At 42.1% G+C, this 12,133-nt stretch overlaps 1 protein-coding gene across 7 annotated transcripts in view; it reads right to left on the reverse strand.

Moving 5' to 3' along the window:
* Nucleotides 1-12,133, reverse strand: part of TANC1 (tetratricopeptide repeat, ankyrin repeat and coiled-coil containing 1) — a 201,972-nt gene that overhangs the window by 30,179 nt on the left and 159,660 nt on the right. For all 7 annotated transcript variants that reach the window (XM_090045663.1, XM_090045661.1, XM_090045660.1 and 4 more), the window contains 2 exons: nt 4,662-4,898; nt 1,159-1,344 (listed from right to left, as the gene is read on the reverse strand). In XM_090045663.1, coding sequence (XP_089901789.1) covers nt 1,159-1,344; nt 4,662-4,898 — 423 coding nt within the window. The remainder of the gene's footprint in view (nt 1-1,158; nt 1,345-4,661; nt 4,899-12,133) is intronic.

Raw genomic sequence — 12,133 nt, forward strand, 5'->3', positions numbered from 1 at the left:
TAACAGATGCATACACTGCACACCCCTCTTTGCTTCAGAGTGCTAGTAGGGGGCTGGCAACACTCCCGCCCTTTGAGCAGGCGGTGGGTAAAAACCTGGGATGGTGCAGGCAGACCTCCCTAATCAGAGGTCCTGCCGGGGCCTGGCCACAACCCCCCTCAGCTCAGTATTGTGCAAAGGAAGGGAGGGCTGCTTTAGCGTCCCCCACCTTCTAGCCTAAGCCACTGCAGGCATGTGCCTGAATTTCCTCAGTCCAGAGAGAACGTCTGTCTGGTTACAAACCAGTTAGTCTAGCCAGGTTAGACTAACCTGCAAAGATGAATCAATTCAGGCTCAGGCTTTTTGAATGTCTGTCCCTAGCCCAGAACCATAACTATTCCAAGCAGCCTGCAGCAACCAGAAGACAAGGTCAGAAAACAGAGCAAACATTTGGGGGTTACTCCTGGCTTTTCTAGTGACCAGCAATATAACCTCCATTAATTATTTCTTTCCTTAGGTTTCTACCAGCAAAATGAGGATAACAGCTACCTACCTACTTTGCAAGGATACTGAAAGAATAAATTAACACTTCTGTGGCACTTAGATTCTATGGTACCCACCCCCTAAGAAAAGCCTAGAGGGAAAGAAAGCACTGCCTTCATTTAAGGTTTTGAATGGTATTATACAGAAAGCAGTGAGAGGCATGCCAGCAGAGAGTAGAAAAATGATCTGGTTAATTCTGCTTCTTCTTAGTCCTTTGGAAGCAAACTAGGTTGTGCAATGATGAGTGATGTAGTGTATGTACACATATGCATGCAATTTGGCAACAGTGAAGCCATGACACCACAGGCTTCAGCTGTCAAGTAGGTACCCAGGGTCCTAGATGGGCTTGTACAGTCCACACTGAAGCCCATGTTGCTGCAGCTTCACAGATATAAATACTTGCACTAGCCAGAATAATGCTGGTTCAGGTATGTCTACATGACCAGCAATTACACCAGTCAAATGCAACACAGACACTCGTCAAGCACTCTTGCGATATCTACAAGTCACAGAGAGCTAAATTAGTATATTGTTGGCCAAAGGGCTTTCTGTAGAAATTTTTTCCCCTTTTATACCCTGGTTTTGGTTATTCTGATGACTCAAGTAGGTATTAAAACATGCCAACTCCCAGCCTACCTGACAGTGGCCCATACTGGAAGCTGCTGTCAATGCTTGCTGAAGTGCCTGACATTTCCTCAATGAATTCTGTTCATGGGAAGAAACTGTCCAATCAATATTGAGCAAGTACTGAAGGATATCACAATGTCCTCTCAATGCACTATGAACCAAAGCACATTGGCCTTTCTTGTCCAGGTAGTCAGCCTGTATTGTAGAACACACAATTGTTAGTAAAGAATCTCAGAAATTCCATAATATCTAATCAAAACAAAAAGTCAGTCCCCGCAACCCTCCCAGTCACACAAGAGATAATGATCTTGTGGGAAGTTTGGTGACTCACTGTATAATTCTAGTGCACTTTGTGTTACACAAATAAATCAGAGTTTTGCAGAAATAATTTTCCATTTAATTTACAGGCAGTATTTTTGTTGCAGTTTAAAGAACAGCTGGAATTTTGATAACCATGCATATAAAATAAAAAGCCTAAAGGAGAGCCTAATGTACAAGACAGCTCCTTTACGTGTGTTTTGCGTTCCCTCCAGCTCCTGCTATAGTATGCATGTGCTCATGCGTACACATACACACAGGTTTGTCCCTAATGTGAGTTTGTTGGGGGTTGTTATTAAATTCACTGACTCTGCCAAGACCACAAGGAGTACATAAGGTTAGTTCCATCACAGTACCAGCTCTACCCTTTATTGTGGCTGGTGCACCATACTGGCATTCCACAGTATCCAACTTGGTGTCACTTTTCATGGAAGTGAGAATCAGAGTGGACAGCCAACTCAAGAAGTCACAAACCCATAATACTTAGAGGTGTTCATGGAATGTCATGCATGTTCTCTTGAATTTATTTTACTTATGTCATATGTGGTCTCTACAGTAGACGGTATTAAGCTGTGCTTAGCCTTATCAATCTTAGGTTTGTATGAACTGTGATATTTGATATGAATGTATTTTTATGTTTCATATTTTGGCCACGATTGGTAAACAGGTCAGTTAATTGGTTTACAAGACAATGATCAACTTAAGTGTTTCTCTCCTTCACATCTGAGAGAAGGAATCACTGAGATTTAGCATCCAACATGTTAATGACCAGTCAAAGGGACCCTTTCATATGTCATCCAGGCACATGAGCCAGGCACTTTCAGACAATGATGAATTTACATTTTATAAGGAGTCCTTTAGCAAGAATGACACATGTAAACAGGCTATTGAAAGAAGGGCATTTCTCACAGTTGGTAAGAGAGGGTATTTCTCACAGAATAAGCAACAGAGAGTATCTTTAGGATACTGGACTAGTACTTTTTACATCTGAAAGAAATACAAATATTCTCTGGGAAAGACTTCTGGTCTGTTAAACAAATACGCACCTGGTGCAGGAAGTTATATGAATAGTATGTGCTTCCTAAGAATTCTGTAGATGTATTTAAACAGCCAGATAAGGAAACATACTTAAGCCTTGCCATGAAAGCAAGTCTTTTTCTCAGATTTCCTGAGCATAAGGTGCTTTAGTTCCCCAGTGGCTTGAGTGGGCAACACAAACTAACAGCCTGGGAAAAAACTTTGGCTTGGACAAAAGTAGAATCTGCATTCTTGGAACTTACGCTAAGATGCAGAGATAAGGTAAAAACATTGTTCTGATATTATCTGTTGTGAATATATTCTTATGTTTCTGTTGGTATCTCAACATATGGTTACTAATTTCTTATGCTTGCTTATTTTTTCAAAAAGTCTTTTTGTTACTCTTTATAACTTGCTTGTTATTTTCAATGGCAGGTACGATTTCAGAGCCTTTGACCAGACAGGCAGGCCTCTTCTCCAGAAGTGGGGAAGCCTATCATTCCTGGGCATATAACCAGCCACGGTTGTGATTCTTGTAGCTAACAAAATCTCTGCAAAGGCTAGCAAGACCAGAGTGAGATGGGTAAAACTGATGTACCCTGAATGAAGAACCTGGCCTCTTGGCATATCTCAGTTTGTTCTCAGTGGTCAAGCAGCAGATGGCAGAGAGGGCTTGGGGGCTAAAGACACACTTGAAGGTGTGAGAAAACCATAGGAGTGTCCCTCAAAAGTGCATCTGATTATGTTTGGGACCAGGTGTCACAATAGACTCCTTAACATTTAGACTAATGTTTCCTTTTTCATGCTCATTTGGTTTTACATGAACAGCTTACTGGGATGCCAACTGGAGCAGCTGTGACTGTCTAACAGAGAATAGGAGAGCAATCTCCTTCCGTAAAGGATCTGATGTGGTTCAGAGGAGAAATATTACTTATTGGGCCCCACAAGAGGGGAGAAAACATATAGGACTTGAAAGGCATGTTTGTGCCACACCTTGAATCCAAGCAGCTATTGATGCTCCAGCTAGCCCATCCTTGGCCAAGGACACAAATGAGCAAGGCAGAGAGGTCAGGTAATAATTTGCAAAAATAATAAAGGAAAGCGTTATTCTAAGGTTACTAAACTAAAAAAGGTCCGAACAACCAAGGCAACCAAGCCTGTTAACTCACTTTAATAATGAAAGGAGCAGTAAAAGCAAAAATAATATTCCAACACATTTTGCAGAATCAGACATTTTGACTTCTCTCACACTTTATCACTGTCCCAATTTGGCATGGGAGGAACACTGATAAATCACCATATCATGTTTCAGGGTTTCATATATTTGTAACATTCCTCTTTCCTCAGCTATAGAGCTCATTTCTACATTTCAGACTTTCTTATACTCCACACACCTCCTACCCTGTGCTCAGTCAGCCCTGCCTGCCTCAGTCTATTTCCCTTTTTTGCTCCATTCCTTCTCTTTCCCACAGACATGCTCCTACCTACACCTGAAACAACCCCTCTGTCCTCCACTGCTGCACATAATTGGAACTTCCTACCTTCAAACCCTTCTTCCTCCCTTCATTTAGTTTCCAACAATGTGCTCATTATTTGTGCACACAATTCTGTCCCATGATGAGAAAGATAAGGAAACCAAAAGGACAACCAGAGTTAACTCATCATCAGCTGAGACCATTCAAATGACACCAATGGAGGAAAAACACACAAGCTCCCTAATGAAAATTTTCTCCCTTCCTTTTAATGCAATTTCAGTCTGAGTCTCTCTCCTGCCAAGACAGCTCTTTAGCACCTGTCACTCCCAGTAAATCCAACGAGATGCGAATATTCAGCACCTCAGCTTTATGTCCTAATCATGATGAAGTTACATACATTGTAGGTGAATAGTTCCACTCAGTTCAGTAGAACTATCCATTTGTGTAAGTTAAGCACACGCACAAGGCTATACAAAATCAGAGCCTTGATTTTAAGTTCTTCGTGGTCAGGATCTAGATAAGAGTACACACTGTACTCAGGCCTTTTATATCTGCTATTATTTACATCTGTAAAATGTTATGTTTGTGCACATTGCATTGTATCTAATGATAATGAATGTTATTTCTCTAAAACATCTCTACCCAGTAATTTCATATCAACAAGTGCTACAGTTAAAACCACTCTTGTATGAAACAGCTTACCCTTTCACTTCTTTTGCAAAGCAGTGAAACTATGTTCATGTGACCTGCAGCGGCTGCATAGCTAAGTGCAGTCATTCCGTTTTCAGATGTACCATCGACAGCAGCTCCAAATTCCAGCAGGAGAGCAACCACTTCTTCATGACCAAGATGGGACTGAACGCACAATATTGGAGCATTGTTCAGAACTTCAGTTCTGTAATTCACATTTGCTCCTGCCAAGATCAGCAAGCGACTCACCTAAAGGAGAATGTAGATAAACTATTTTTTCACTTTTCTTAAAATAATTTCTTTAAGCATATTATTTTTAGGAAGTTGGAGGCAGGATCTCATTTCTTACTGATTTTAGTTTTGAAACAGGAAGAGAAAACTGACTTAATCACATATTTAAATAAATATTTATATGAAAGTTTAAAAGTCATTGGCTACCAATGATTACTGTTGGGCTACTAACAACAAATCCTGAATGTAAAGAAAAGCATAATATTAATCCAAAATACCATGAACTTTTAAGCCATTATGGGTGCCTATACATGAGCACGGAGGCCACTCCAACAAGCTGGAATTCCAGTGCGTCAGAGCACCAGTCTGCTGCAGCATGGCAACTGCTGCGCTCCAGCACCCTTCTGCATCTCGTGTATCAGCATGCCCTGCTTAAAAATGGCAGCAGGGATGCTTGAACTCAAGATCGTCAAACAAGCTTTAGGTCAAGCATTCCCGCTATCATTATTAAGTGCGAGGACACCGATACATGAGACGCGGTCGTGATTTAGTTAGAGCAGCTCTTGGAGCCACTCTAAGTAAAGCTCCACCCTTTCCCCCACCCCGGAGCACTTGTAAAAGTGCCCTTTATGCCCTCTCACCATGACAAGATTTCAATTGCTACAGAGAGACAGTGTATCACATGAATGTATGCCAGAACCTAAGCAACCATAAAAATAATTATAAGTGTATCTGAGCCTAATTGTTGCCTTTAATCTTAAAGACAGGGATCAACTGCTTTTTAAATTACAACTATGCAGGTCTCAGCATCCCATGCTAAATTCTGAAGATTCAGAAAACAGAACTCTTCTAGTACTGCTCCTTTTGGATTTTAAAAACTATCAGCGTCTCTGTGCTTTCTGAGAACCTTGAAACAACAATTATTTCCCTGAAGAACTTGCCCTTTCCAATTTACCAAGCAGTGATCATGCTTCCTGGTCTCTAATGGTGCTTGAAATTATAATGTTTGTTGGGTTCATAGCACTGTTCCCTACTCTCCTCACCATAGCACTGATATGAGCAAGGGACTGGGCATGATACTACTTTGTTGCTGGAGAACAATCATAAAGGTACAAGAACACTAAACAGATATTGTCAAGTCACAAAAATACCTAGTATTTAAGTTTTTGGCTCTCTGACTTCAAATTGCTATTAATATCTGGAAGATGTTTTTTAGCCTATTACAGTCTTTATAACATACATATTAAATGCAAATATGCTGCAGTTAAAATTACTGTTCAATGTCTCTGTAACATACACACACTGAAGAAATACACTACAATTTTGAAAATCCACATAGCAAACAAAGACAATCAACTGTCAAGGCCAGTCCTGCATATGTACACAAGTGATTTTAATCATGCCAGCAGTGACTCACATGTAATTGTATCTGTAGTGTAGGGTGCTCAAATGATTTAATATAACGGTATTAGCCACAGCCAACAATTGTCCTCATGGATCACTGTTCCTATTACTTGTCTGATTTTAGGGGTTTACACAAATGCCAACATATACTGGAAACAACATATAACAATGGTGGTTCAGGACACTGGTTGCTTCTTTTTCATTCTACTTTTAAACCACTGATATGGTTTGGCTATGTGAGTAATGTATTAATGGCTACCATAATTTCTTTTTCATCTGTAACCTGCCTCCTGTCCATCTTTCAATAGTTACATAACAGAGGATAAGTACAAGATACATGTTCTTCCCTGATGAAGGTCTGGTCTCTGTCTCTTTGCACCCCGTGAGGCTAGGGAAGTGAAAGGATAAATGATTAATCATTTAATGGATAAGCCCAATAATAACTGGTTAGCTTACTGGTTACTGTTTAGCATGGGGCAGGGCACAGTCTGGCAGGGAAGCAGGGAAGGAAAGCTACACAGTGCCCCAGCATGAACTGGAAGATGGCAGGGTAGGTGGAGGGAAGAAGGAGGAAACGATGACGGGGGGGGGGAGGGGGTGAAGAGGACCAGTAGCCTTAGTGTGAGGTTAGAGGAAAAGAGCAGGTAGCCTAATGACTCATTGATTAAGCAATTACCTACTCACACACAGGTACACCCTCCCTCTCGGTGTGGGGCTTCATAGATTGTAAGGGGCTAGAAGGGACCTTGCAGTACATCGGGTCCAGCCTCCCCTGCTCTAGGCAGGAAGACAACTGGGGTCAAGTGACCCCAGCAAGGTGACTGTCCAGTCTCCTGTTGAAAACCTCCAGGGAAGGTGACTACCACCTCTGGAGGGAGTTTATTCCAAAATCCAGTCACCCTGACTGTGAAGGAGTTTTTCCTGGTATTAAGCCTGAAGCGGCCTTCCAGGAGTTTGTATCTATTGGTCCTGGTTTTCCTTTGGGGTGCCCTAGTGAACCTGCCCCATGCTAAACAGTAACCAGTAAGCTAACCAGTTATTATTGGGCTTATCCATTCACTGAGCTCCTGATGTACTCCTCTGATATAGCGGTAAGCCGTTATGAAGTCTCCTCTCAACCTTCTCTCCTTTAGGCTAAAGAGGCCCAGGTCCCTCACCCTTTCCTCGTATGGCTTGCCACACAAGTTCCTGATCGTATGGGTGGTTCTTTATTGGACCCTCTCGAGTTTTCTATGTCCTTATCGAAGTGCGGTGCCCGGAATCTGGATGCAGTACTTCAGTGCTGAACACAGAGGGAGTATCACGTAGTTTTACGTGAAATGCATCGGTTGATGCATGCCAGTACGTTGTTTGCCCTCCTGACCACTGCCTTGCACTGATGGCTCATATTCATGCAATGGTCATTCATTACCCCTGGGGTCCCTTTCAGTCGTAGTGCAAGTCAAGCTGTCACCAGTGAACCTATACGTATGTTGAGGGTTCTTTGCCCCCAGATGAAGCACCTTACACTTGGAAGTGTTGAACTTCATCTGGTTCCAGTTTTCCCAAATCTCTAGCCTATCCAGGTCTGCCTGTATCTGCAACCTATCTTTTGGCATGACCACACGGCCCCATAACTTGGTGTCGCCCGCAAACTTAGCCAGCGAGCTTTTCACTCCCACATCCAAATCACTGATAAAGATGTTGAAAAGCAACAGTCCAAGCACAGACCCCTGAGGGACACCGCTGGCCACTTCGCGCCAGGACAACACAGATCTATTCATGAGAACTCTCTGGGTCCTCCCCTGTAGCCAGTTTCCCACCCACTGAACTGTTGAGCAGCTGAGCCCACAACCTTCCCGTTTTTCCACAAGGATATCATGGGATACTAGATTAATAGCCTTTTGGAAGTATCCAGGTGGCGAGAGACCTGGTTATAGAAGGAGATGAGACTGCTAAGACAAGACCTACCCACAACAAAGCCATACTGGCATTTGTTCAGGATCTTACCTTCCACAAGCGTATCGCACATAGATTCTTTAATGAGCTTTTTCAGTATTTTCTCTGGGATGGATGTTAGGCTGACTGGCCCCCCTCTTCCCCTTCTTGAAGATGGGCACGATGTAGGCCCCTTCCAATCCTTAGGGATTTCCCTGGTGTACCACGAATTCTGAAAGAGCTTTGCCAGGGGTTCCACAATGACCTCTGCCAGCTCCATCAGCACTCTCAGATGGAGTCCATCCAGTCCTGCTGACCTCATGGGGGCTGTGTTGTCTGATGGAGTTTACCACCACCTCCCCCCGAAAAGGGGCCCTGGGAGTGGCTCCCAGCTGCTGCATTATTTACCATCGCTTACCATTTAACCAATATAATTAGAGAAGCTTAAATGAATAATTTTTGAATGATTCTTACATCCTTCCTTGAAGCACAATGAGCAATGACAAAGTACAGGTAGGACAAGGCTGTAGAATGTGCACTAGAAGGAAAAGCATACAGTATCCTGACTGTAAGAAGGGACTTAGGTAGGTATGTGTAGTTCAAAATGGGCCTTTACTAGACATAGTAATACCAGTAACTTTAAAACATTTTTGTTCTGAATTGGAACTAAAATATGAAAGTTTGAAATTTCATACAGAAAAAAATTCTGGAAGTGTTCAACTTCCCAACCATTTCCATTATTTTAAGTGAATTTGGCAGCCAAGGGAGCCCCTAGAATCAGGGGCAGTCCTAGTAGTCTCCTAACACTCAGTGGGGAACCAAGAAGCCCTGTCCTGAGGTAGAGCCCTAAGTTTTTTTGTCAGGGTAGGGGAAGCCCAGAAGCCTTAAAGAACTATGTCTCTTGCGGAGGTTTCTGGGTTTTCTGCTACAGATCAGAAGGAGCTCTGTGCTTCCTGGCTCTCAGTTCCAGAGCCAGGAGCTTGGAAACTTTGGGATCTGAACCCCTTGGGTAATCCACACAGTAGGGTCATCTGGAAGTCAAGGATCATGAGTGCGGCCCTGAGAAAAATCACGATTTGACAGACTGCATGGATACCACAAAATTCACCCCACCCCGTGATTTTTAAGGGTCACAAGCATAGGCAACAGAAGGCTTGTGGGGGCTCATGCCCCCACAAACATGAGACAGCAGTGGCAGCACAGAGGGCCACAGGGCAGCCCAGGCACAGGCTCTGGGTGGCTGCAGCAGGGATGGGAATGGCATGCATAGACACAGATACAGAGCCTGCACTCAGCCAAATGGCATTCAGAGCTCTGCCCACCACAGCAGGCAAGTCAGGGAAAGGGAAGGGGTGTGTGGGGAGGGGCAGATTGAGGCCCCCACGGTGAGGGAGGGAGTGGGGAACAGGCTGGGGCAAATGGGGCCCTGAGGCTGGGATGGGTCACAGGACAGTTGGAGCCGTGGGCAGCTTGCCCAGGGGCGTGGGAGGGTTCCCGACACTGCATTCCCCAGAGGAGGCACAGGAGCATGTGCTCCATGGATTTTTGCAGGGCACTGCGGAGGCAGTCTGCTGCGGTGCACTGGGCTCTGTGCCCCACGCCCACTGGAGATAGAAGAAACCAATTCTCCACCTTCCAACCAACTGGCATTTTCTGGTGAAAAACCACATACTTAGAAAATCCTTGCTTGGCTCTAGTCATCACCTATTAGCAACTAACATTTGGGACTACATTAGTATGTCTGACATAAGGAAGTTTATATTCTACTCTAAGTCAGAAAATCAGGTGGGATCCTTAGGCTCTCCATACTTTATCAATGTACCCCCAAGTCAGACAAAATTGAGGTCTAACACAATTCCCATAAAAATCAAGAGAAAGATTCCATTTACTGAGAACTGGATAAGGCTCCAAACAATGGTTAGAATTAAAAATAGAAAAATCAACAACTGACCTCCCTGTAAGTCTATGTTGATCACTTTAGATTTTGTTTACATTTGCATAAAATCTCCTCTTTGAAGGCTTGCAAAATTATGGTCAAAAGACCTATACTTAATGCCACTGGCAAGGGAGTACTTTGAACTTGTTTTCCAATATATGGATTTTCTTCAGTCAATTTATGACTTGATTTAAAATTATATATTAAAAATATTTGCTTTTAAAGAGTCTGTACTAACAGTGCTTCTTGCTTTCAGCTGTAATTAAATGTTGGCGTCTATGTATCTGTGACATTAGCAGTTCACTGATGAATTTTCATTTCAGCAGAGAATCACTTTTATATGAATTTAAATGATTTTTTATACACATATGCACAACAAACTGTACTACCGACAGCAAACCGACAGTTAGTCATTTCCTGTTATGAGTCTGAAGAAGTCCCTTAATTACATGCATAATTTAAATTACTGTAATTTATGCAAGATTTTTTTAAGAGACACTGGGAGGATAAAAGCTAATCAATAATGTTAAGGCAGCGTGACTCCACAAATAATTTACATAATTTTTCTGGAAAACCAACATTTTACACTACCTATTGTGCCTTTAAAATGATCCCATAATTCATGTTTTAAAGACAAATAAATGTGAGTTTTTGTTTGGGTCAAATAAAAGATTAATTGATGTGGTTATTCTACAAAAATGTCATGCATTCAAAGTATAACTTTTTCACCCTGTTTCCATCAGGAATTGAGATTTATACAAAGTCAATTTACACTAAACTCTCAACACCTGATATTTTAAAAAATCCTCCCAGATTGAATAATTGTAATAAGAAATACTGTTAGTAATCTTCACTTAGTGGCATTAATAACATTACCAACAAAAAGCATTGTATTTCTTAATAAATGGGGAAACTGAGGCTTAAGATTGACAGGAAACAGAAATGCAACTAAGGCCCCCTCTACATATTACAGCTGTGTCATGATTAATCTGTTAATTGTGGCATAAATGACAAGGGTGACACATGCACTGAATTTAAGATGCCACAAAATGACAAACTATAAAAGTGTTCTACATATAATGGTCTGTACAGTGCCTTAAAATTGAACTACATATTCAAAGTAGGTCCTGGTGGGGACTGACAGTCAGCTAATCGCTGGAACCAGCCAGGGACTGCAGTAGGATCTCAGATCAGGCTCCCCCTACAGTGGCAAGTAGAAAGGGTGCAATGGGGTCTGATCCCCAAACCCCAAATCATGCCTCCCGCCATGAACATGTGGCACGGCAGGAGATGCAACTGTTGGATTTGGGGATCAGCTTCCATTGCACCCGTAAATGATCACGTGCTAGGGGCCTAAAAAATCCTCATACATTACTCTGCATTCATGGAATATGCCAAAATTGAGATCTATCCTTTTACTGTTTAAGATAAACACACCTTCTATACCATATCTGTCTGCAGACTTTTATACTGCTGCCTATAACTGTAGTATCCAAGTGCCTTTCATGAGCAGTAGCTGGAGAGACTATCTGACACTCCTTTTCTAGAGTAAAACACTCTGCTGGGCATAAAGCTTCGGTCTAGAATTCTTAGAACTGTGTTTGTTTGGGCTGATTTGTATACCAAACAATCCTTCAGATAAAATTTCAGAAGCAATCCAAAAAAGATCAAATGCCACAGAGCAGAGAACCAACTACTTCCGATCAACATCAGAGAAGCCCACTTCCTCAGTGAAACACAAGATAAAAAGGAAGGAAAATACAGAAATCATTAATTCAGCTTCAGGACAACAGACTTATAAGGGTACCGTCACATAAATTTAGCCTGAGTTTTAATCTAGTAAAATCTAGATTATGTTTATAATCCAACGAGTAATGCCTTCCAGATTCCCACCGTCTTTTTAAAAACACAGACTATTTTGCAAAATTGTATCAATCAGTCCTGGAAAACATAATCCTTTATTTCTTTTTTATTTTCACTGCTTTTACAGCAGTTT

This window comes from Crocodylus siamensis, chromosome 4, assembly GCF_052110815.1.
Source record: "Crocodylus siamensis isolate JL-2025a chromosome 4, ASM5211081v1, whole genome shotgun sequence".
NCBI lineage: Eukaryota > Metazoa > Chordata > Crocodylia > Crocodylidae > Crocodylus > Crocodylus siamensis.